This window comes from Bos indicus, chromosome 23, assembly GCF_029378745.1.
Source record: "Bos indicus isolate NIAB-ARS_2022 breed Sahiwal x Tharparkar chromosome 23, NIAB-ARS_B.indTharparkar_mat_pri_1.0, whole genome shotgun sequence".
NCBI classification, from domain to species: domain Eukaryota; kingdom Metazoa; phylum Chordata; class Mammalia; order Artiodactyla; family Bovidae; genus Bos; species Bos indicus.
The window spans coordinates 48,111,250-48,138,816 of NC_091782.1; the positions used below are offsets into that span (position 1 = coordinate 48,111,250).

At 39.0% G+C, this 27,567-nt stretch overlaps 1 protein-coding gene across 1 annotated transcript in view; it reads left to right on the forward strand.

Moving 5' to 3' along the window:
• The window catches only part of LOC109576755 (uncharacterized), a 366,105-nt gene that overhangs the window by 204,177 nt on the left and 134,361 nt on the right, over positions 1–27,567 (forward strand). Inside the window, exon 14 of the mRNA XM_070778427.1 lies at positions 2,574–2,751. Coding sequence (XP_070634528.1) covers positions 2,574–2,751 — 178 coding nt within the window. The remainder of the gene's footprint in view (positions 1–2,573; positions 2,752–27,567) is intronic.

A 27,567-nucleotide genomic window follows, 5' to 3' on the forward strand; every position in this document is an offset into this window, starting at 1 on the left:
CTTGGGTACACACCACTAATTTGTATAGGTTTGGCATTCTATTTTTTAACCCAGTCTTTTAGCAGAACAGCTGTTGCATAAATTCATTTTAGGCCAACACCATGGAGGATCCAAAAAAGAAAATAGTAGCATACTTGAAATGTAAGGCGTTCCAACACATTTTGGTCTATTTATTTTCCTCCTGTATGTCCACATTTGTTCTTCCTCTTTATGTTGTTTTTCCGGAGTGCTTATATAATGAAATGCTATGAGTTTTCTTCCTTACCATTGATTTTTTTTCAGTCTACCTACCTATTTACCTACCTGAGGTAAATAGTAAACATGGACATGTTCAAGAAACATGTGTAGTTTTGACCTAAAAATCATCAGCTACATATCCTTCTTATGTGATGATTTTCTTGTTTTCTATTTAAGTTTAATTGACATTTTTTTCCCTTTTAGCTAATTCAGTTACAATGTTTTGTCAAAATATATTTTTGTTGCTCTCTGGTTATACTGTTAAGAAAACCACTCTTAGATGAATATGTGCCCTTTTAATTATCCTGGAAATAGTGGCATCTTAAAAATAAATCTGTTTTCCCAGGTGGCTCAGCAGTAAAGAATCTGCCTGCTAATGCAGGAGATGCAAGAGATGCAGGTTCAATTCCTGAATTGGGAAGATCCCTTGAAGAAGGAAATAGTCCACTCTAGTATTGGATTCTAGTCCTGTTCCCAGTTATCTTGATTTGTTTTGAAGTGAAGCTCAGGATCAGAAATTTTTAAAAGTTTCTAAGGATTAGGAACATGGATATAAATAAGTGTGAAAAGGAAGATCATAAATGAATCCAAAGGAGTTATTGAAAAATCACCAAAAATTTTTTTGAAGAAAACCCTCAATAAAACTATTTATTGAATTGGTGACCTGAATACTATCATAGAGATCAAAATGAAAATGAAAATATAGCTGTAAAAGAAAATAAATTTTGGTATACGTTTATTAGATAATGTAAAAGGCATTTATAATTTGTCATTAAAATTATCATTGTTACCTAACACTCAGTGTTCTATAAATTATGGCATGGACTTTGTTTCATGAAAGATAATTTAGTTAGCACAGATATTAATAATAAAGAGATACACATTTTATATTTGAGATAAAATCAAAAAGTGATGTTTAAATTTTACAAGGTCAGAAAAAATGATTATTTGGTAAACAGCATTAGAATAACTTGATTTCAGTAAAACCTACTTTATTTGAACACACTGATAACTTTTTTTCTCCTATTAAAAAAAAACTCTTAGTGAAAAAAGTAACAAACCTACTTTATTTGAACACACTGATAACTTTTTTTCTCCTATTAAAAAAAAACTCTTAGTGAAAAAAGTAACATTATTATTTATCTTTAGAGCTCTCTGGCCATTATTCATTATAAATGGACATAATTGTCCACTAGCTTCCTTATTTGATAGACAATAACAGAAATTTTCTTCCTGTGTATTTTTCATGGGGGGTTGGTGGGCGGAAGTGAGTCTTACTAATGAGAATAGTAGTTATTCAAGTAGCATGCTTTTCTGACCGTAAGGCAGAATAAGTATGAATGTAGATGATTCTCTTTCATGAGGATGAAGACAAAAAATTTCTGATCTCGAAACCCTATTTTCCTCTATGTGAAATTCTAAAATATATGACTTTTTCTAATATGAATTTTCTCAAATGCAAACATTTCTGAACAAGAAAATTTTGAGTAGCTTTTTAGAGTTACTCAGGAAGAGGATAACCTGGGTTTGGGAAGAGAAAAGAGATAGATATTGGAGCAGAAAAATGGTTTTGCCATGCAGACTTAGAAGAGATGAAAGGAAACAAGCAAAGTCAGATAGATCCTAATCATTTCCCTCTGTTGTCTCTTCACTAAGAAAACTGCCGCAGTCAGAGGGGTTGCAGGCCAGGCTGTGGGGCTCAGCCATGACCTCATGCATTACTCACATGGCTAATGACCCTGAGCTTTAAGGAGCAGACTGGGAGCTGTTCTGATTTAGCTCCCAGAGCATGTGTGAAAGAATGTAAAAGGGACAATTATGCAAGCAAGACAGCCTTTCACTTTTTCCTAGAAAAGCTTTTCTATCAAGTCCTCTCTTTTCTGAAAACTTCATTTCCTGTGTCAGTGATTATTTCCACCAGCATTTTTATTATTAAAATTTTAAACACAGAGAAGAGTTGAAAAAATTGCATACTGATTCTACAATATGTTCATTTAATTTTAAGCTTAAAATATTGTTTCTTGAAGCTAGTAAATACTTGCTATTAAATGAGTATTTGCTAATTTTATTCCAGCATGATGATTAGACTATTATTTGAAATAAGAAATTGAAAAATAAGAACAAAGAAACTAACATATAGAGCAGGGACATTTTATGTAAACCTGTTATTACAAAAACTGCATTTTTATAGTGCAACAAAACCAAAAAAAATGTAAGTTTTAGAAAAATTGGATTCATCATTGACCTTTTGGATTTTGCGTATTATGTTGTTCCAGAGAGATAATTGTGTGTGTTGTATTTTCAATAGTTTGGATAACATATCCATCTCTTAATAGGTAATTAAACTTCCTCTACATTTGAATGATCAAAAAAACCACAAAAGGCATATTCAGCTTCCCCCTGAGTTTCCAAATTGTTTAATGGCTGAAGCAGAATCAAGTGTGGATAATACAGAGAAAAAGAGTTGTTCCTCAAGGAGTGATGGGGTGAAATCCTTCTCACACTCATCTCAAGGTTAGTTCACATTTTACTGGCATCCTATTACTAATATTTCAAGTTCTGTTATATTTTATAAAACTGAGACAGAAGTGCTATCAGTGTATTTCTTTCTATACCATGTCATTTAAAGAGAATGTAATCATTGACAAGATTTCATACTGCACAATTATAAATTATGTAATAAAATAGGAAGCATTGAAACACAAGTCTTTCTCCATGATTTGTAGCTCTAAAATATGTTTTTGTTTTTTGAGGAACAATTGTAACTTTTTATTTATTTTTTCTTTTTTTTTAAAATATAAATTTATTTATTTTAATTGGAGGCTAATTACTTTACAATATTGTATTGGTTTTGCCATATATTGACATGAATCCACCACGGGTATGCATGTGTTCCCCATCCTGAACCCCCCCTCCCACCTCCCTCTCTGTACCATCCCTCTGGGTCATCCCAGTGCACCAGCCCTAAGCATCCTGTATCATGCATCAAACCTGGACTGGCGATTCATTTCACATATGATAATATATATGTTTCAATGCAATTCTCCCAAATCATCCCACCCTCGCCCTCTCCCACAGAGTCCAAAAGACTGTTCTATACATCAGTGTCTTTTTTGCTGTCTCACATATAGGGTTATCGTTACCATCTGTCTAAATTCCATATATATGTGTTATTATACTGTATTGGTGTTTTTCTTTCTGGCTTACTTCACTCTGTATAATAGGCTCCAGTTTCATCCACCTCATTAGAACTGATTCAAATGTATTCTTTTTAATGGCTGAGTAATACTCCATTGTGTATATGTACCACCGCTTTCTTATCCATTCATCTGCTGATGGACATCTACGTTGCTTCCATGTCCTGGCTATTATGAACAGTGCTGTGATGAACATTGGGGTACACACGTCTCTTTCAATTCTGGTTTCCTTGGTGTGTATGCCCAGCAGTGGGATTGCTGTGTCATATGGCAGTTCTATTTCCAATTTTTTAAGGAATCTCCACACTGTTCTCCATAGTGGCTGTACTAGTTTGCATTCCCACCAACAGTGTAAGAGGGTTCCCTTTTCTTCACATCCTCTCCAGCATTTATTGCTTGTAGACTTATGGATTGCAGCCATTCTGACTGGCGTGAAATGGTACCTCATAGTGGTTTTGATTTGCATTTCTCTGATAATGACTGATGTTGAGCATTTTTTCATGTGTTTATTAGCCATCTGTATGTCTTCTTTGGAGAAATGTCTGTTTAGTTCTTTGGCCCATTTTTTGATTGGGTTGTTTATTTTTCTGGAGTTGAGCTGTAGGAGTTGCTTGTATATTTTTGAGATTAATTCTTTGTCAGTTGCTTCATTTGCTATTATTTTCTCCCATTCTGAAGGCTGCCTTTTCACCTTGCTTATAGTTTCCTTTGTTGTGGAGAAGCTTTTAATTTTAATTAGGTCCCATTTGTTTATTTTTGATTTTACTTCCAATATTCTGGGAGGTGGGTCATAGAGGATCCTGCTGTGATTTATGTCAGAGAGTATTTTACCTATGTTCTCCTCTAGGAGTTTTATAGTTTCTTGTCTTATGTTTAGATCTTTAATCCATTTTGAGTTTATTTTTGTGTATGGTGTTAGAAAGTGTTCTAGTTTCATTGTTTTACAAGTGGTTGACCAGTTTTCCCAGCACCACGTGTTAAAGAGATTATCTTTTCTCCATTGTATATTCTTGCCTCCTTTGTCAAAGATAAGGTGTCCATAAGTGTGTGGATTTATCTCTGGGCTTTCTATTTTGTTCCATTGATCTATATTTCTGTCTTTATGCCAGTACCATACTGTCTTGACTGTGGCTTTGTAGTAGAGCCTGAAGTCAGGCAGGTTGATTCCTCCAGTTCCATTCTTCTTTCTCAAGATTGCTTTGGCTCTTTGAGGTTTTTTGTATTTCCATACACATTGTGAAATTATTTGTTCTAGCTCTGTGAAAAATACCGTTGGTAGCTTGATAGGGATTGCATTGAATCTATAGATTGCTTTGGGTAGTATACTCATTTTCACTATATTGATTCTTCCAATCCATGAACATGGCATATTTCTCCATCTATTAGTGTTCTCTTTGATTTCTTTCACCAGTATTTTATAGTTTTATATATATAGGTCTTTTGTTTCTTTAGGTAGATATATTCCTAAGTATTTTATTCTTTTCATTGCAATGGTGAATGGAATTGTTTCCTTAATTTCTCTTTCTATTTTCTCATTATTAGTGTACAGGAATGCAAGGGATTTCTGTGTGTTGATTTTATATCCTGCAACTTTACTATATTCATTGATTAGCTCTAGTAATTTTCTGGTGGAGTCTTTAGGGTTTTCTGTATAGAGGATCCTGTCATCTGCAAACAGCGAGAATTTTACTTCTTTTCCAATTTGGATTCCTTTTATTTCTTGTTCTGTTCTGATTGCTGTGGCCAAAACTTCCAAAATTATGTTGAATAGTAATGGTGAGAGTGGGCACCCTTGTCTTGTTCCTGACTTTAAGGGAAATGCTTTCAATTTTTCACCATTGAGGATAATGTTTGCTGTGGGTTTGTCATATATAGTTTTTATTATGTTGAGGTATGTTCCTTCTATTCCTGCTTTCTGGAGGGTTTTTATCATAAACGGATGTTGAATTTTGTCAAAGGCTTTCTCTGCATCTATTGAGATAATCATATGGCTTTTATTTTTCAATTTGTTAATGTGGTGTATTACATTGATTGATTTGTGGATATTGAGGAATCCTTGCATCCCTGGGATAAAGCCCACTTGGTCATGATGATCTTTTTAATATGTTGTTGGATTTTGATTGCTAGAATTTTGTTAAGGATTTTTGCATCTATGTTCATTAGTGATGTTGGCCTGTAGTTTTCTTTTTTTGTGATATCTTTGTCTGGTTTTGGTATTAGGGTGATGGTGGCCTCATAGAATGAGTTTGGAAGTGTACCTTCCTCTGCAATTTTCTGGAAGAGTTTGAGTAGGATAGGTGTTAGCTCTTCTCTAAATTTTTGGTAGAATTCAGCTGTGAAGCCGTCTGGACCTGGGCTTTTGTTTGCTGGAAGGTTTCTGATTACAGTTTCAATTTCCATGTTTGTGATGGGTCTGTTAAGATTTTCTATTTCTTCCCAGTTCAGGTTTAGAAAGTTGTACTTTTCTAAGAATTTGTCCATTTCTTCCAAATTGTCCATTTTACTGGCATATAATTGCTGATAGTAGTCTCTTATGATCCTTTGTATTTCTGTGTTGTCTGTTGTGATCTCTCCATTTTCCTTTCTAATTTGATTGATTTGATTTTTCTCCCTTTGTTTCTTGATGAGTCTGGCTAATGGTTTGTCAATTTTATTTATCCTCTCAAAGAACCAGCTTAATAAATGCAAAAGAAACAAAAGAGACCATAGCAAAAATCAACAAAGCCAATTGTAACTTTTTAGATTCTTAGTCTTAAATTTCAATCTTTCTTGCATGCTCAATGGAAAAGAATTGCTTTCAGAAAAAAATTTCTCAAATAATTTAATTTACTCTATAAAACTTTGCTTTCAAAGACTGGTTTAATCAAGCACTACATGAGCAAATAATACTTTTGAAATATTCAATGTACACAAGTTTCAATGTATAGAAAGAAGCTAGCCATGCGTTCTCGCACAGTAGGTCTCTTCATGAGACTTCCTTGATTTGAAAGCTTAACACATTTATCTTCGGTTTTTATCAGTTGTGTGAAATCACCAATTATGACTGAATCCGCCCATTTCTCTCATACATTTTTCGTGCGCCTTAACTACTCATCAAACATTTCTCTGTATTTATATCTTATTGTTGGCTTTGCTTTAGTTTCATTTATTAAACAGAGAATCTAGTTTTTCTTTTTTTAACTCTCAATAGAAAATTAATTTACTGACACATTTGATCAGTATTCATGTTTTATAATATTTTTAACATCAGCATGTCTTTAGTCCGGTTCCATTTTTATTCTGGTTGAAATAAATCTTTAGTAATTAATTTAAAGTTTGAATCTGTGAATGGTAAACTCTCTTAGTCTTTGCATGTCTGCAAAAATCTATTTTTTCTCACTTTTGGTAGATCATTTTTACATGTATAAAATTCTAGGATACTAATAATATTCCCTCTCTGTTTTCTCCACCATATTCTCATATCTGTTGTGGCTGATGAAAAATAGGTATTAAGTGGATAGCCACTGATGGATTCTAGGAAGGTGATTGATGTATTTCACCTCTGTTTTAGGCAGATCCTTCTGGTAAGTTTCAGGAGGATTCATTGGAGAAAGGCATGGCTAGAAACAGATCAGTTAGGAAAAGTTTGGAGCAGTCCAGGTAACAGATGAGGATCTGAATTAGGGCAGAGATAGTAAAGTTGGAGAAGAGAGTATGTATTGTCAAAGTATTAAAGAAGTGTAATAGAATGATCATAGGACTAAGAATAAGAATATCCTTGTTAGTTGGATATGGATGGTGAAGAAGAATTAAGGATGATTCTTTCTTTATTTTCTACCATGGACAGATATGGATATCAACCAGCAAATAACAAGAAATAAAGGGGGAAGGACAGGATTAGAAGAAAAGCTGTGAACTTGATTTTGGACCTACTGAGTTTGAGCTTTCTACATTATATCCAAATATAAATGTTTGGGGGATCTTTGGAAAAAATGCATGTGAAACTTGAGAGAGAGATGGAAGTTTGGGAAGGGGGAATATGTCCATTGGAGAGGCATAAACACCTGGACTCTAGCTGAATCTGTTAAGTGGTAGGTTTCAAACTGGGAGAGTGTGTAGAATGATGGAAGTGTTAGGATGAGGGCAAAACTCAGGAAAACAGCCGTGTTTCAGAAGGATGCTAGAACCCTATGATACTCAAACCCAAAGTAAACTATCTAACATCCTAGATGACATCCATCCTCCTTGTCTCGTTCTACCTAACAACTGGGCCACACAGAGCTTCATATTCAGCTGCCAGTGGTAAGTTTCCTTAGTTGTGCCCAGAGTTTTCCAAATCCCTTGGAGACTTTCTGCCTTGTTGGGCTGAGTAAAACTCCACTGACTGCAACTTATTTTCTAGAACCCCACTTCCTTCCTTAACAGACAATCACAGCACAAGTCCTGGGATGTTATATTTGCAGCTGTCCTGTTTCTCTACAAGTGAACCATTATCACCACCCAATGATTATTGAAACACTGCCACCTTCAGAGAATCCAGTAACATTTTATAGAGTCATGTGTACCTGGACATGCTATGTTGAAAGTTTACACATAAAATTCACATATATTGAATCCTGTCAGCTGGCTTTAAATGGATATTTGTGAAACTAAATTAGAAATAAGATATATATTGAAGGTAGGCAATAAATGCTAACAGTATAAAGTGCCTTGATTAATGTGTATTATTTCTCACACCTGAGAACTTAGATTGACTATACTTGCAGCCTGAGAGAGTTAGGAGGAGACCAATGTCACAGTCTGGGTTTTGAGAATAATATGTAGAGTGTGCTGTCCTCAACATGCACACCTTTGAAATGACTGTAAGCATTCTAGGTTGGAATTTAATAGGTTTAAGGCTTTGATTTTTTATTTTTAATTCATTTACTTTTAATTGAAGGGTTATTGCTTTACAATATTGCTTTGGTTTCTGCCATACATCAACATAAATTAGCCATAGGCATACATATGTTGGGCTTCCCTGGAGGCTCAGATGGTAAGGAATTGAACCCAATGTAGGAGGCCTCAGGTCAATCCCTGGGTTGGGAAGATCCTCTGAAAGAGGGCATGGCAATCCATGGCAAAGAATAGAACCCAATGCAGGAGACCTGAGTTCGATCCCTGGGTTGGGAAGATCCCCTGGTGGAGGGCATGGCAACCCACTCTAGTCATCTTGCCTGGAGAATCCCATGGACAGAGGAACCTGGCAGGCTACAGTCCATGGGGATGAAAAGAGTCAGACACAGCTGAGCGATTAAAGCACAGCTCAGCACACCTCCTTCCCTGTTGAAACTGCCCCCCATCTGCCACCCTTTCTCACCCCTCTGGGTTACAGAGGCTTGGTTTGAGTTCCCCGATTCATACACCAAATTTCCATTGGCCATTTTCCATTCCATATTTTACATATGGTAGTGTATATGCTTTCATGCTACTCTCTCCATTAGTCTCACTCTCTCCTTCCTTATTCCTGTGATTTTCTTATTTTTAAAATTATTCAGCTCAGTTCAGTCACTCAGTCATGTCCAACTCTTTGCGGCCTCATGGACTGCAGCACACCAGGCCTCCCTGTCCATCACCAACTCCCAGAGTTTACTCTGACTTGCCCATTGAGTCCGTGATGCCATCCAACCATCTCATCCTCTGTCATCCCTTTCCCTGCCTGTCCTCAATCTTTCCCAGCATCAGGGTCTTTTTCAGCGAGTCAGTTCTTTGGATCAGATGGTCAAAGTACTGGAGTTTCAGCTTCAGCATCAGTCCTTCCAATGAACATTCAGGACTGATTTCCTTTAGGATGGACTGGTTGGATCTCCTTGCAGTCCAAGGGACTCTCAAGAGTCTTCTCCAACACCACAGTTCAAAAGCATCAGCTCTTTGGTGCTCAGCTTTCTTTATGGTCCAACTCTCACATCCATACATGATCACTGGAAAATCCATAGCTTTGACTAGATGGACCTTTGTTGGCAAAGTAATATCTCTGCTTTTTAATATGCTGTCTAGGTTGGTCATAGCTTTTCTTCCAAGGAGCAACCATCTTTTAACTTCATGGCTGCAGTCACCATCTGCAGTGATTTTTGGAGCCCTCCCAAAATAAAGTCTGTCACTGTTTCTAGTGTTTCCCATCTATTTGCCATGAAGTGATGGGACCAGATGCCATGATCTTAGTTTTCTGAATGTTGAGTTTTAGGCCAACTTTTTCACTCTCCTCTTTCACTTTCATCAAGAGACTCTTTAGTTCTTCTTTACTTTCTGCCATAAGAGTGGTGTCATCTGCATATCTGAGGTTATTGATATTTCTCCTGGCAATTTTGATTCCATCTTGTGCTTCATCTAGCCTGGCATTTAGCATGATGTATTCTGCATATTAGCTAAATAAGCAAGGTGACAAAATACAGCCTTGATGTACTCCTTTCCCAATTTGGAACCAGTCTGTTGTTCCATGTCCAGTTTTAACTGTTGCTTCCTAACCTGCATACAGATTTCTCAAAAGGCAGGTCAGGTGGTCTGGTATTCCCATCTCTTTAAGAATTTTCCACAGTTTGTTGTGGTCCACGCAGTCAATGGCTTTGGCATAGTCAATAAAGCAGTTCAGTTCAGTTCAGTCACTCAGTCGTGTCTGACTCTTTGGAACCCTATGAATCGCAGCACGCCAGGCCTCCCTGTCCATCACAAACTCCCGGACTTCACCCAGACTCATGTCCATTGAGTCAGTGATGCCATCCAGCCATCTCATCCTCTGTCATCCCCTTCTTCTCCTGCCCCCAATCCCTCCCAACATCAGAGTCTTTTCCAATGAGTCAACTCTTCACATGAGGTGGCCAAAGTACTGGAGTTTCAGCTTTAGCATCATTCCTTCCAAAGAAATCCCAGGGCTGATCTCCTTCAGAATGGACTGGTTGGATCTCCTTGCAGTCCAAGGGACTCTCAAGAGTCTTCTCCAACACCACAGCTCAAAGTAAAGCAGAGGTAGATGTTATTCTTGAGCTTTCTTACTTTTTTGATGATGCAACAGATGTTGGCAATTTGATCTCTGGTTCCTCTGCCTTTTGTAATCCACCTTGAACACCTGGAAGTTCATGGTTCACGTTCTGTTGAAGCCTGGCTTGGAGAATTTTGAGAATTACTTTGCTAGAGTGTGAGATGAGTACAATTGTGCAGTAGTTTGAGCATTCTTTGGCATTGCCTTTCTTTGGAATAGGAATGAAAACTGATCTTTTCCACTCTTGTGGCCACTGCTGAGTTTTCCAAATTTGCTGGCATATTGAGCATGGCACTTTCACTGCATCATCTTTTAGGATGATGATAGTGGAGCTATCAAAGCTAGTGGAGGTGATGGAATTCCAGTTGAGCTATTTCAAATCCTAAAAGATGATGCTGTGAAAATGCTGCACTCAATATGCCAGCAAATTTTAAATTATTTCATGGGATCAATTAAGTGATCAGTACATTTATACACTCATAGAGTATGATTTTGAATGATCTTTAATAATTTAATATATTTAGAAGATTATTACTGTTCTCAGTTTAATAGGTTAATTTTTAGCAGGCTATATTAAAGGAAATTTTTATTACCTCTTATTTTATGTCTTGAATTTTGCTAAATTTAAAACTATATAAATTCAATTATTTTATAAAATATTGATATGCACCTAAAAAATCAACAGCTTTTATTTTATAAAAATAAAATTAAAAACTTTATTCCAACCATGTAATGTTGCTATTATAATTTCCACCATTATTTTCTTCCTTTTTTTTTAAACTTTAATTTTGTATTGGGGTATAGCTCACCAACCTAGATAGCATATTCAAAAGCAGAGACATTACTTTGCCAACAAAGGTTTGTCTAGTCAAGGCTATGGTTTTTCCTGTGGTCATGTATGGATGTGAGAGTTGGACTGTGAAGAAGGCTGAGCACCAAAGAATTGATGCTTTTGAACTGTGGTGTTGGAGAAGACTCTTGAGAGTCCCTTGGACTGCAAGGAGATCCATCCAGTCCATTCTGAAGGAGATCAGCTCTGGAATTTCTTTGGAGGGAATGATGCTGAAGCTGAAACTCCAGTACTTTGGCCACCTCATGAGAAGAGCTGACTCATTGGAAAAGACTCTGATGCTGGGAGGGATTGGGGGCAGGAGGAGAAGGGGATGACAGAGGATGAGATGGCTGGATGGCATCACTGACTCGATGGACGTGAGTCTGAGTGAACTCCGGGAGTTTGTGATGGACAGGGAGGCCTGGCGTGCTGCGATTCATGGGGTCACAAAGAGTCAGACACGACTGAGCGACTGAACTGAACTGAACTGATAGCTGATAAAGGAAATCAGTCCTGAATATTCATTGGAAGGACTGATGCTGAAGCTGAAACTCCAATACTTTGGCCACCAGATTGGAAGAACTTACTCACTGGAAAAGACTCTGATGCTGGGAAAGACTGAAGGCAGGAGGAGAAGGGGATGACAGAGGATGAGATAGATGGTTGGATGGCATCACTGACTCAATGGACATGAGTTTGAGCTAAGCTCTGGGAGTTGGTGATGGACAGGGAAGCCTGGTGCACTGCAGTCCATGGGGTTGCAAAGAGTCAGATACGACTGAGTGACTGAACTGAACTGTTAGTCAATTAACAATGCTCTGATAGTTTCAGGTGGACAGCAAATGGACTATGGTTGATTTTTTTATCTTAGTGCAGATATCATAGGTGGATAATAATGGGTGTGCTGTGTTCAATATGCTTAGTGTGAAGAGGGGAATGTGGAGAGGTTGGGAACCTGAATCACTGGCATTCTAAGAAAGACAGAGAGTGCCAGAAAAGGACAGAGGTGAAAACAGACACACAAAGGGCAGATTTAGCCTCATTCCAAAACGCTTTGCGTGGTTGCTCTGTTCAGGACATTCGGGATGCTTGGACATAAGTCTTACTCAGTCCTGTCTGCCAAAGAAAGGCTTTTACCCACCTCTTGTCTTTACGTCCAACCAGATGAGTCAGGCCGTCCAACAGGAGGGTTTGGGATGCCCTCATTCTCTGAAAATAAATTAATTGAAGGATAGCCTATAATGTGTGTGACCTGGGGATCCGAGATGTAGGAGAAGAACAAGTCCAGATCATTTCTGGTGGTAGACGATCATCTTCCTAACATAGAATGGATAAATCAAGACATATAAAAGACATGATTATGATTCTATTAGATAAAAAATAGAAAAATGCAGTTATTTTTTGTTTAAGCATCAAATTCAAAGATCCAGTCAACTCTGAAGTCACCTTGTGGGACACTGAAAGATGTGCATATGTCACGTGCGTTTCTTCTTTCCTTTCCTTTTTCTCTTCTCTGCTTCCTCCTCCCTTCCTTCTCCCCTTCCTTCCCTTTTCTCCCCTAATGTTTCATGATTCAGTATGGAACTGAAAATCTTATTTTAGAATTTTTAACTTTTGTGGAAGTAGGTTTTGTGGCAACAGTTATAATATTTCAATGATACTGACCTTTTAATCTGTTTTGGGATCTGGTGTGAAAGACTAGAGGCAATACTCTTAGACCATTTTTTCACCAGATCATTTGTGCTTTCTAGTACTTCCTCAGGGTACTGTGGCTATATTTTCCACACCTACTGCCCTGTGTTCTGAACTTGGCTTTTAGAAGACTGCCCCAGTTCCCTTAAAAGGGAGACAGGTGACACTCCAAGAACTATGAATACTGGTATCCAATATGAGAACACTACATACCATGAGAGGAACAGTTTCATACTTTAGGAAAGTGCTTTGGAAAAGGCAGACTATCATTTGCTCCGCTCTAAGTTGAAGACTAATAATACAAGTTTCACATTCCATGACTACAGAGGGAACTTCTGCCTTTATTCTGAATAGAATAATACAAAAACAAAACAAAAATTTCTTCAAATGCCTGTGTCTGCTACAAGTGCATATATTTACTTATTTTTCTTGGAGGCTTCCTAGATGTAGTATTAGCAGCTAATATCCCCCATGGGTTTGTTTTCTAATCTATCAGGGCTGTGATACAGTATGCTGTTTCTGCCACTGATATGTTGCTCGGAGATTTAATAATGGGTAAACAAACACAACATGTGGTAATTCATTTCAAATTAAAAGTTTATTAAACTCCGGCTTGATGGCTTTCTGGCTATTTGCAATGAAAGGAGTGAACCTTAGGGAGGGGTAGGCACGTGGTATGTTCATGGCTGCAGAGTTTCTATCTGAAAAATATGTTTATGATCTTCTACAAGCTGTCCCACATTGATAGGCTCCATATGTAACCTGCTGGATCCGCTGCAGTCCCCAGATTCTGAAAAAGTGACTTTAATGTTCACTTATCGGTTCACGTGTGCATGCGCGTGCACATATGCACCCACGCACACATAGATACACACACACAGGAAGGTGATTCTGACTTTAATCCCACAGTTGATGTTTTAAGTGGGGATCCATCTTGCAAATCGGTGGATGCCTGAGGCCAGAAAATATTTATGAAAAATAAAAGGCCAGTCCCCCACCTCCAAAAGACCCATGATACAACTTTTGGGTTTAGGCTGCTTTAGTTTTCAGGGGGCAGACTAGGGAAACATTTGTTCTGCTTGACAATTTTGTTTTGTAGTGACTACATCGCATGAACGATGGTCTTTGCTATATGTGTTTTGTGATGCAGAATTCAGTTCAGGAGAGTTTTATTGTGTAACCACCAGCAGCAAAACAGGCTGCTAAATGCTGTGCGATTATAAACCCAAATAAGAGGCAAACCCTCAACCTGCAGGGGCTCACCGGAGCCCCCCACCACCCCACCACTAAGATGTATGTCCCCACATTGACTTGATGGGGGGGGGAGGCCAACACTCTGTTTACCCGCAGGACCCAGGGGAGACTTCACTCTTGGAGAAGTGAAATAGACACATTTGGCTAAGAAACAAAGATTGGGCTGTTAGGGGAGGGGGCGATGGTGGGAAATAGATGCTCTCTGTCAATCAGATTTGTTCCTCATCTTGGTCTACTCAAGGTGGGATTCTCAGGGAGAGGGGAACTGCATGGAAATACTCACCAACCTGCTAAAGGAAACTTTTCTTTGAATTTCTGTGAGACCAGGAAGTATGCTGTATATTATGGTACATACTATTCCATGAAAAAATGAGGCATATTATGTACATGTACTCTGTTCTTTTTAAGATCTTTTTCTCTTTTTGATGAGGACCATTTTTAAAGGGTTTATCGAATTTGCTACAATACTGCTTCTGTTTTATGGTTTGGTCTTCTGGCCGTGAGGTATGTGGGATCCTAGCTCATCGACCAGGGTTCGAACCCTCACCACCTGTGCTGGAGGCGAAGTCTTAACCACTGGACCGCCAGTACTGGAGGTCCTTGTACTGTGATTTTAGACTACAGTTCTGTCGTTCGAGGTTTTACAGAGGCACTGTGGGATGAGTTAGGTGAGGAGAACATGAGCTCAGGGTAGCTCATGGCTTTCTGGAGGCAAATGAGAAAGCTTTTGAAGGCTATTGAAGCATGCCTGAACTTCTTTTTCAATACAATCCCATTTAAATCTCATATTGGTATGACCTGGGGAGATATGTGTTAATTTCACATTTCTTTGGGGTAAAAGAAAAGCCATAAGAAAAGTTAAGGGCTCAGAATGGTTCAAAGTATATTTGAAATTATTGGAGACACACAGGGATGGATTTGGGCAAGGAGGCACAGGTTTGATTCATAGTTGGGGAACTAAGATCCTGCATGCCGTGTGGCCAAAATAAAAGGTTTAAAATCATAGAAATGCTCCAAAATATTTTAAAATAATTTAAATAATTTTTTGGAAGCACCCAGTGTTCAAGGTAAATCCGTCCTTCCTACTTTTCTTCTTCCCTCCTTCGTTTCTGCCTTTGGTGCTTTCTTCCATCCTCCTTTCCTTCTTACAGATCAATGAAGTTGTGACCTTGTAACTTTATTTACAGACTGAATAAGACTTCCAATAGCTGCAGCATTAAACTCCCCAAATTGGGGCTCAGCTGGGGAAATTCCACACAGATGTTAATTGGAGGTAGAGTAAGGATTGCATTTTTAACAAATTTAGTAAAAAAAAAAAAAAGATAATTGTTTTCAACTTTGGTTTTGTAGGCTTCTTCACCATTGCGGGTTATTTGCAACAGTGGTTTCTAGTTTGAACCACTTCGATCTCCAAGTCGTTTCAAAAAAACTGCTGGAATTGAGAAAGCTTTAAACAGTCATGCAGGTCTTTAATTGTAAATTAGTTTTGACAGGACTACGATGCAGAGCCCGGCTTGGTTCCAAAGTGATGCTAGCTGACAACCTCGGCTGCTCCAGGAGCAAAGGAACATGTGGAAGAAATTGTTCTTTTCCATTTCACAGCTTGTCATTTCCTCTGCGGGGCAGCCCCTGACCCCTCTGAGAGAGCCTGACACCCATAAGGGAAGTGTTCCCACTGATGTAAAGGAAGTGGAGAAGCAGTTTAACGCGAAGAAAGCGGGGAGGAGGGTGTGTCAGAAAGACCTGGGGGACAGAGAGATGAGATGAGCTGAAAACGTTTCCAGCAGGTTGGAATCTTTGCTGCGTTATTTCCTTTCAGCAGAGAAAACCGAACGATAATTTAGAAAGGCTCAGAACACTGGGGGAGGGGGGAGGCTAGCACTACCTTTTTAAAATCTTTTTTTTTAAAGATAGAAATGGCAATAAAAATGAATGTGTCACATGTGAATGATCAAAATAAAGGTCCGAGGGAAAAGTACAAATGTGTGTTTGCTGCTCCGTTGCAATATGTTTCTAATTACAGGATGTGTGTGGATTAGATCGACAACGTCAGATTACAACTTGTGTTCTCAGGACGTTTTACACCCTCAGCATTTTATTTGGTCTCATATATTCATCACAGTCAATTTTGCCTCTATACCTGAGCTATTAAACAGTGCAGTAGGGAACATAAAAAAGCAGCGGGGTTGTGTTATCATTCAAACTGGTCTATTATTCTTGTCAATGGGCACAAACTGTTTCAAAACTCTCAAACTATCCATATTTTTAGAGCTACTAATGAAGTCACTTAAAAAAAATAACTTCTTATTCTTTTTGAAACAGTTGAAAATCTTTTTCAAGATACTTTTCTGACTGTGATCTTTAGAACAAGGGTAATGAACACTCCTTCCTGTACACACACATCTTGAGTGTGTGTGTGTGATCCCTAATCTGTTGCAGCAAACATGTGAACAGCTGCATGTGTGCCATATATTTTAAGCCATCACTCCAAAAATGTACTGTCTATGAAAATAATTCCCATTTTTCCTCTGCCAATCTCTCACTCAATCTGCAGATACTCAGCGTCTCAGTATGAGACAGACATCCTTGCAAAATGATATTGCAGAAGTGGATGTCGACAGTGAATAATGTCGTGGTTCTTGACTGAATGTGAGACGCTGGAACTGACCTAGGAGGCCAGAACAATTCGAACATTAAAAAAATAATAGTTTTATTTATTTATTGGCTGGGCAGCCCACACTGCTGTGCAAGCAGGGGCTGCTGTCTGGTTGCGGTGTTCAGGCTTCTGAGTGTGGGGGCTCCTCTTGTTGTGGAGCACGGGCTGCGGAGCACTGGCTCAGTAGTTGAAACACACGGGCTTGGTTGCTCTCTGGCATGTGGGATCTTCCCAAACCAGGGATCGAAGCCGCTGTCTCCTGCATTGGCAGGTGGGTTCTTTACCACCGTGCCACTGGTGAAGCCCCCAATATGAACATTAATAAAAAGCTCTTGGGGCAGCGATTTAGGAAGGAAGGCTTTCTGTGGACCTGTGACAAGACTTGCCTGTCTCTGGCCCCACAATTCAATCTGGACATTCCAGAGCTGAATATACAATCCAGATAAGTTGGAAATAAAGAACTGTAGGGACAAAATGTACTTTAATCCTGTTTCTACTAATGTGAATTATGATGAAAGAAACCATGACCAACTAGGGGGAGTCTGCTCCCTACACATGCAAAGTGGCAGCCCATGTGACATAGCTTTTCAGTTTACGATATTGATATTGGTTTTTACTACAGGCTCTTTCATTCTTTAAATGCTCTTTTATTGTGGTAACAGCACGACATGTGATCTGCCCGCCTAACAAATGTTTACGTGTGCAAGACAGTATTCTTAGTGCAGCCCCCTAGAACTCTTTCATCTTGCATCAGTGAGACTTCAGGCTCACTGATTGGCATGTACGCATTCCCCACTTCCCCAGCCCCTGCATCCACCGGGCTGCTCTCTGATTCCACGAGGTTGCCCATTTTAGACGGTTCATGCAAGTGGAACATGAAAAGGAGTTTCTTCTAGGAGGACGCTCCATAAGTACTTCTGTATGTCTTTAGCAGGTTTCCACTGGTTCAGTTCAGTTCAGTTCAGTCACTCAGTCGTGTTCAACTCTTTGCAACCCCACGGACTGCAACATACCAGGCTTCCCTGTCCATCACCAATTCCCGGAGCCTACTCAAACTCCTGTCCATTGCGTCAGTGATGCCATCCAACCATCTCATCCTCTGTCATCCCCTTCTCCTCCTGCCTTCAATCTTTCCTATCAGGGTCTTTCCCAATGAGTCAGTTCTTCGCATCAGGTGGCCAAAGTATTGGAGTTTCAGCTTCAGCATCAGTCCTTCCAGTGAACACCCAGGACTGATCTCCTTTAGGATGGACTTATTGGATCTCTGTGCAGTCCAGGGGACTCTCAAGAGTCTTCTCCAACACCACAGTTCAAAAGCATGAATTCTTCAGTGCACAGCTTTCTTTATAGTCCAACTCTCACATCTACATGACTACTGGGAAACAATCATAGCTTTGACTAGATGGACTTTTGTTGGCAAAGTAATATTTCTGCTTTTTAATATGCTCCATTATCTTCATTACCTCCACCATAGTTTGGCCTCAGGTCAAACAATAGGGAGGGAACACAGCCCTGTCCATCAACGGAAAATTGGATTAAAGATTTACTGAGCATGGACCTGCTCATCAGAACAAGACCCAGTTTCCCCCTCAGTCAGTCTCTCCCATCAGTAAGTTTCCATAAGTTTCTTATCCTTATCCATCAGAGGGCAGACAGATGAAAACCACAATCACAGAAAACTAATCAAACTGATCTCATGGACCACAGCCTTGTCTAACTCGATGAAACTATGAGCCATGCTGTGTAGGGCCACCCAAAATGGACAGGTCATGATGGAGAGTTCTGAGAAAATATGGTCCACTGGAGAAGGGAATGGCAAACCACTTCAGTATTCTTGCCTTGAGAACCCCATGAGTAGTATGAAAAGGCAAAAATATAGGACACCGAAAGATGAACTCCCCAGGGTGGTAGATGTCCAATATGCTGCTGGAGATCGGTGGAGAAAAAACTCTAGAAAGAACAGAGAGACGGAACCAAAGCAAAAACAGCATCCAGTTGTGGATGTGACTGGTGATGGAAGTAAAGTCCGATGCTGTAAAGAGCAATATTGCATAGGAATCTGGAATGTTAGGTCCATGAATCAAGGCAAAATTGGAAGTGGTCAAACAGGAGATGGCTAGAGTGAACGTCGGCATTTGAGGAACCAGCGAACTAAAATGGACTGGAATGGGTGAATTTAACTCAGATGACCATTATATCTACCACTGTGGGCAAGAATTCCTTAGATTTGACTTCTCTGTCCATGGGATTTCCCCAGGCAAGAATACTGGAGTGGGTTGCCACTTCCTCCTCCAGAGGGGTCTCCCCAGGCCAGGAATCGAACCCACGTCTCTTATGTCTCCTGCCTTGGTAGGTGGGTTCTTTACCACTAACACCATCTGGGAATAAGAAATAAGAAATATAAATTAGAAAAATGGAATTTTGAGTCAAATAGGTCAATATTTCCTTTAGAATGAGATAGGAAAGAAACCATCCCTTCAGGTAGTGCAACTCAGCTTCTTAGAAAAATCAGTCTAATCTTCAATGTTGACATCTTAGCATTTAAACTTTTAATCTGCCATTGAATTTGATGTACTTTTTTGGGGGGATAAATAGCATATAATTCAGAGAAGGCAATGGCAAGCCACTCCAGTACCCTTGCCTAGAAAATCCCATGGATGGAGGAGCCTGGTAGGCTGCAGTCCATGGGGTTGCTAGGAGTTGGATGCGACTAAGCGACTTCACTTTCACTTTTCACTTTCACACAATGGAGAAGGCAATGCCAACCCACTCCAGTGTTCTTGCCTGGAGAATCCCAGGGACGGCAGAGCCTGGTGGGCTGCCGTCTATGGGGTCGCACAAAGTCGGACACGACTGAAGCGATTTAGCAGCAGCAGCAGCAGCATATAATTAAGCCATATTTTAAAATTCACTCTGCAACATCTGACTTTTAATTGGTATAGTCAGAGCATTTGCACTGAAGGTAATTATGGGTACTAAGTTTGTCATTTTAGTATTTATTTTCTGACTTTCTCTTGTTTCTCATCTTCTGTTCCTCTTACCTTCTTGTGCATTACTTGAACATTTTTAGGATTCCATCTTGATTTGATTATAATTTTTGAACAAATCTCTTGTGTAGTTTTCATAGCAGCTGCTCTGGGTACGGCAATATCCATGGGTGTCAATATTCTACATTTTGAGTCAAACATACATAGTTCACTTCCATTTCAGCCCCTTTACCCTCCCCACTTTTAAATATCATTGTCTTGGGTACATGTGGTGTTATAGTTTTTGTTCCAATCATCATATACGATGTTTAAAACCACTGAGGGAATAAAGAGTGTATTGTATATACTCACATTTGAGGCTCTGTCTGAATTTCTCTCATTTTTTCCCTTCCAGATGCTCCAAGATTTCTTCTTTTATGATTTCCTTTCGGTTTGAAGAACTTCCTTTAGCCATTATTTAAGGGAAGGTCTAGCAACAAATTCTTTCAGTTTCCTTTCATTTGAGAATGTATTTTGTCTTCTATCCTGAAAGATAATCACTGGATATAGGATTTGTTCGGTTCAGTTCAGTCGCTCAGTCATGTCCGACTGTTTGTGACCCCATGGACTGCAGCTTGCCAAGCCTCCCTGTCCATCACCAACTCCCAGTGTTTACTCAAACTCATGCCCATTGATATTTGTAGTTGATACTATTTTTTTCTCTCAATAGTTGAAAAATGTGCTGTGTTGGTCTGCATGATTCAGCTTGTGTATCTGGGGCACCCCCTGGACCCTGGTGGATGCCTGGGCGGACAGAAGGGGCTTCCCCAGGGCTGGCCACCTGGTGCCTTTGGGTGGGGAAGGGAGTCCCCAGCCTCAGGATGTAGGGAAACTTCCTGGTCTAGGAGTTAGTTGTGGTGGGATCCCCTTGCTGGTGCCACTTAGACACCTGTTTTGTGTCTCCTGGCGGGAGGAGGGCTGTTTCAGGCAGCAGAGGAGGAGACAGCCTCATGTGGTTGCTAATCCCAGTAGGCTCTGGTCTGTCTTGTTCTCCCTGCTGCTGGACTCACCTGATGTTATCGGTGGGACTTCCTTTCTGGACCACTATTTGCTGATAGGAGGGAGCTGGAGATGCTGGGTCGGGATTACTTTCCTCTGTTGGTGAGGTCAGAGGGTGCATAAGATGCCCTATCCTCTACTGTTGCTCCAGCTCTGGGGTCCCTTATCACCTCTCCCTCCTCTTCGTATCTTTCAGATTTTCCTTTGGCTTCCTCCTGTTGTATTTCCAGGGTTTATACTTATACTTAGAGAGGAGAAGGGAGAAACAAGGGTGTGTCATTTGCTTCCAACTGGAAATCCTCTGAATTTTTGATTTTGTTTAGGTGGTCTTACAGCATTTAAAAAGTTTTTTCAGCATTTCATTTAGGGATTGAGGAATATGGAAGTAAACATTTTTTTAAATAGTGGTAAAATAAAGATAATACACAATTCACCATTTTAACCATTTTTAAACATACTGTTCAGTGACATTATATAGTATATTCACAATGCTGTATCACCATCCTCTTCTTCCATCTCCAGAATTTTCTCAATTTGTCAAAGCTAAACTCTGTAGCCATTAAACAATAACTTTCCATTTCTCCCTATTTCCAGGCCCTGGCAATCACCATTTCTACTTTCTGTCTCTCTGAATTTGGCTGTTCTAATTCCCTAATGTAAAGCAGAACCGTATAATACTTGTCTTTCTGTGGCTGCTTAACTTTTCTTAATGTGATACCCTCAAAGAAGGAAGTAACATTTGAATTGGTATAATTTAGTACTCACTGTTTTGAGAAGAAGAGTTTAAAATTAGTAACCAATTTGGGACATTGAAACCTGGTACGTAAAGCCTGGTACATAGTATGAACTAAAAAATGTTAGCTATTAGCATCATTTTTCTTCAAGATTTTATTATTCCTTTTCTCCCTCGTATGAATAGCTAAAAGTCAGCAGTTGGGATGTTGAGTCAAAGTTTGCATTTGTTTTCCTTTTTGAGATAAGCACCCCTAATATCTGTCTACCTACTGGGAATGTGCAAGAAAGAAACTGACAGAGAATGCAGATCTCTGCACATTTTTTGGGGGAAATAGAATGTGGACATGGGGGTCAGAGGGCCTTATATTCACATCCTGGAGTCCTTCTATTTAACGCCCTCTGTCAAGTTCCTCAACCTGTGATTCTTTGCTTTGTCACCTTTAAAGGGGAGATAACAGGCTCTGCCTTGAGGATCAGTAACAACTTATGTGAAGCGTAATAGAAGGAGTAAGTAGGTGCTCACCAAATCACCCTGTGTTATTGTGTTAGTTATATAATGTGGAAAACACACTTGGCTCTGTCTATATCCTACTTAGTTTCAATACTGGGCAATCTTTTCTTAATAATAGGGACTTACTAGTGGAAAAAATAATTTATTATTCTCAGTAGCTTTGGGTGTTCTAAGTTCAATGAAAATGTCAGTTGATGATAACCAAGGAAAGCTCATGAGCAGCATATTAAAATTTCTGAATTCTTTCATTGGGCTTAAGATAAAGAGTTTAATATTTTTAAGAATAAGGGGGAAAGAAGCTAACTTCCATAAAAAGATTCAGTCTTTTTGAGGATGGCAGAAATGGGTGATATTTAAAAATTATTCTTGGGAAAAAATAACCAAATATCTCCCTGCTCTTATATTATAATATTTTATTAGGCAAGACATGCATGTGTGAATCTATTTTTATATTCTGCAAATGTAAAATGCTCAGAGATCACTATTGGTTGATATGATAGCAGAAATATTTATAGTTCTGTGCTGGCAATAAAATTAATCACATTTACATTAATTAAATAAGTAACATATAAATCTGAAAAATACTATTTTAATAAATTGAAAAATACTGTATAAAATATGGTGTATTATTATCAATCAACTAACTGTTGGTCTTTGTAAGTGGTATCAAAGTGTCACATGGGTTGAGGTTCTATGTGGACAGGTTGAGGCTTAGCGGTTTGAGTAGAAGTGAAAGTAGGAATAGTTTGGTAGCATTCCTGCTTCTGCTAATATTAAAAATCCCCAAACATGATTTCATTAAGCTTCTTAACACTTCTAAGAAATCAACTCATAAAATAGTATGGGCACTTTGCCTTTCACTAAATATTTTAGGCTTCAGGGAGAATGTGTGGGTGTGCATTCCGTTGTGTTCGACACCTTTGCGACCCCATGGACTGCAGCCCACTGGGCTCCTCTGTCCAAGGAATTTTCCAGGCAAGAATATTGGAGTGGGTTGCCATTTCCTATTTCAGGGGATCATCTCAATCCAGGGATCAACCTGCATCTCTTGGGTCTCCTGTCTTGGCAAGTGGATTCTTTAGTGACTATGTCATCTGGGAAGGGCTTCTCTGGTGGCTGAGATGGTAAAGAATCCTCCTGCAATGCAGGAGACCTGGGTTTGATCCCTCAGTTGGGACGATACCTTGGAGGAGGGCATGACAACCCACTCCAGTGTTCTTGCCTGAAGAATCCCATGAACAGAGGAGCCTGGTGGGCTACCGTCCATGGGAATCCCAAAGAGTCAGACACAATTGACCAACTAACACTTCATGCCACCTGGGAAGCCTTTAGATAGAATAATCCTGGCTAAATCATTGGAAGGACTGATGTTGAAGCTGAAACTCCAGTAATTTGGCCACCTGATGCCAAGAGCTGACTCATTTGAAAAGACCTTGATGCTGGGAAAGATTGAGGGCAAGAGGAGAAGGGGACGACAGAGGATGAGATGGTTGGATGGCATCACCGACTCAATGGACATGAGTTTGAGTACACTCCGGGAGCTGGTGATGGACAGGGAGGCCTGGCAGGCTGTAGTCCATAGGGTCGCAAAGAGTTGGACACGACTGAGTGACTGAACGGAATCTAAACTCCAGTTCTATAGTACATGCCCTTTATCAACAGTTACATCTTTGAATATCAGTTTGTTCATTTGTGTCTTCCCATGAAGAAATGATGGAATTTGCTCCTTGACATGATGGCCAACATTTGTCTGTTTATGTTGGCAGCATCCAAGAAGCTACTGTTTATGGGTTCCAACCGTACACGCTGGCAGAGAATGGTATCAACTCGTAACCTGTGTTAATGTAGTTTCTGGTTATTCACTATTAACATTCTCAAATAGATATTCATCCATTATTTTGAAAGTGGTTAAAATTTACTGTCTTAACTGGAAACCAGATATGAACAACCAGGTTTCAGAAAAAATTGACCGTCTGTTTCTGCTGTAGATAAACAATGCTAAGATTTTGGTCTGTGGTTGCAGCCATGTCCATTGCAACATGTCATTGAAAATTCATACTTTGGTACTGATTTTGGCCTTTAAACTATTCATTTGTACTGTGAACTAGATTATGTGCTTCTAACTGTCAGTAAGCTGAATGCATTTCAAGTCAATTTACTAAAATAGTTACTGTTAAGCGGTATATTTGGACAGAGTTGACACCTTTGACATTTTGTAAAATGGCAAAAATAACTGTATTTAAGGGAATGATTTATGAATGTTGGGTACCCATAGAGCTTCCATCTGATTATGGTTTTTGCTTTAGCTGCTGAAACTTCACAAACTGCTGAAAGGAGAGCTAATTAGTGCTGTGTGATCAGATATTTACCACAAATAAGCACACACGGAGAAATGTACGAAAACATAATATCCATATAAAATCTATGATCTTCTTGTTGCTTCTTAGCATTGTCTTTGTCTAACAGGGGAGGAGTAGTTGAGGTCTTAGCAGAGGCAGAGTAAGTAAGGGAGAGAGAGTAAGATTGATGGTATAGAATTGCCTTTATGAAACACACATTCTTTGGTATAAATAAGGAAAGCAACTTGCAATGATTAAAAAGTATTTTGAATCTTGAGTTGTCTTCTAGATTGCTGGCCTCTATTAAAAACTTCTTAAAATAATAGATAGCTTTAATTCTTCAAGCAAAAGAAAAATTATATCATCTTAGATTTTCCATATTTATTATATAGATGTGACTTGACTATGGAGGAAAAAAAAGAGCAAAATCTCTTGTATTGCAAGTTTTAAATGTACCAGGCTAAGGTTTACTTAATTAGAACCTCCAGGCAATAAAGGAGCCCTTTTTAAAATTCTGTGATTCTTAATATGCTAAATAATGCAAAGCTTCAACTCTTCAAGCATAAGACACACATCTGGTAGTTTAACATTTAAATTACAGGAGGAAAAAAATTCCTCACTTCAGTAGTAATTTTCTCAAAGAAAAGAATAGGAAATTTATTACAACTACATTTAATTTCTTTTTGGATTTCCATCCTGTCTAATTGCAGGCATTTTTCTAGGTTTTCTGTATTTGTACTTTTTACACATGCTTTCTGTACATTTTATTAATGTTTAATTTGAGATGCTTCACACTATTAGAGCCCTTGAAAAACTGGAATATTTTACTTAGCAAATTGTTTTGAGAAATACGTCTGATCTCTAATAATAAAAACAATGGTTTAGAAAATAAAAGGAAAATAAAATCTCAGAGAGCCACAAAAATATTACTGATGAAAAGGCAACATTTTTCAGTTAGTTCCACTTTCTGGCTCTAATGTTTTTCAGTATTTGTGTTTTCTTTGTTTTGTCATTTTCTGGCTGTTTTTCATGCAAACATTATTATAAGCAGCATTCTTTCTTTGTATTTCTCCAAAGGACAGTGTCAGATCCTTGATTAATTTTACAAAGGTCATTTGGAAAAACCATTATAAATGTGCCAAGTAAAAAAGATGAACACAACACAGGGAAAGCCCACTTGTATAAACGTGTGCACCTATACATATAGGGTGCTGAAATATTATAGTTTTGACAGGTGTTTTCCTTGTGTACTGCATGCTTTATTAAAAATATGATGCTTCATTTATTTTTTTCTGGGTGATCCCAGCTGACACATTCCAAAGGCATCAGCAGGTTACTGTTATTTGTAAACATTTTATCTTTTTCGCAGTATAAAATGATCCGATAATTAAATTGCATAGAGGTTCCGTAGAATACAGTGGACTTTCGAAGTAATTGACCTATATCTGTATTACTAACACAGAAACACGGTGCTAGTTTTGTTGCTGTTCAGTCTCCAAGTCATGTCCTACTTGTGACCCCACGGACTGTAACCCGCCGGGCTTCTCTGTCCGTGGGACTTCCCAGGCAAGAATACTGGAGTGGGTTGTCATTTCCTTCTCTAGGGCATCTTCCAGGAATTGAACCTAGGTCTCCTGCATTGAAAGGCAGATTCTTTACCACTGAGCAACCAGGGAAGCCCCTGTGACAAATTTATGTATCCAATTCTACATTTAATTAAAAAATAAACCACACTGCAACTTCCAGTTTTAACTATGGCAGAGTAGCTGGTACCAGACTGATTCATTTATAATCAACCATTAAACTGGAGAGAAGATATGAAGCATTTTAATGTTTTAATTGTCACGGAGCATGGGCCATTAGGAAACACAAGACTTGCTGATCCCAGAGAGAAGAGAAACTCTTGAGGAAAACCCCAGTTGTCTACGTGGGCAAAAATTCTGACTCTAAAATGGTGAAGTGAAATCCAGGTAGAGAAAGTTCCCCTGAGCTGAGGAGACAAAGTTTAGAATGTGTAGAGTGAGAGAGAGCAGGGAGGTGTGCAGAGAGGAACTCAGGAGTCGTTTAGGGACCACCCCCAACCCATGAGTCCTTCCTTGACTGAGGGTACATGACCAGTTAGACTAGTGGAGGCTTTGCTAAGTAACGACTATGGCCCTGGGAATAGAACAGAAATAATAGAGCTGGAACAGAGGTCGCATTCAAGTCAGGAGAGCCATGTTAATACCTCATTTTCAATTTGACGGCAAATTGAGATGCTAGAAGTCTGCATGTTAGGAATAAAGACCATGCTCTTGAGAGACTTACTTTAAATCTGTCCCCACAAAAGCCAAAAACAAAGTTCTGACAAGAGAGGCAGAGTTAGAGTCTTGAGGTTGAGTCCTGGTAAGTTAGCATGACTTGGAAACATGTTTTACAGACATGATTAAACAAAATATAAATTTAAGCCTGCTGCTGCTGCTGCTAAGTCGCTTCAGTCGTGTCCGACTCTGTGCGACCCCATAGACGGCAGCCCACTAAGCTCCCCTGTCCCTGGGATTCTCCAGTCAAGAACACTGGAGTGGGTTGCCATTTCCTTCTCCAATGCATGAAAGTGAAAAGTGAAAGTGAAGTTGCTCAGTCATGCCCAACTCTCAGCAACCCTATGGACTGCAGCCCACCAGGCTCCTCCATCCATGGGATTTTCCAGGCAAGAGTAACAGAGTGGGTTGCCATTGCCCTCTCTGAAATTTAAGCCTACATGAGTTTAATGGAATTAGCCAGTAATTGAACTGTCTAGTAGGAAAAAATATCAACACTCTTTCAAGAAAGATAACAGAATCTAGAGTTTTCTACAATGCCCATTATATTGTATAGCGTATAATACTTAGACATGCAAAAAACAGGAGAATAGAAACCTTAGGGGAAAAGTGAATAGCAATGAGTGTAAGATAATTCAGATATTAAGTTTACTGGGAAAAGCCATTAAACTATCCATTATAAATATACTCATAAGTTGAAAAAAAACTACCTGCAAACTATTAAAGGAAAATATGTTTTTAATGAATGATTAGTCAGATTATCTTAGCAGAAACGTGGACACTATAAAAAACATA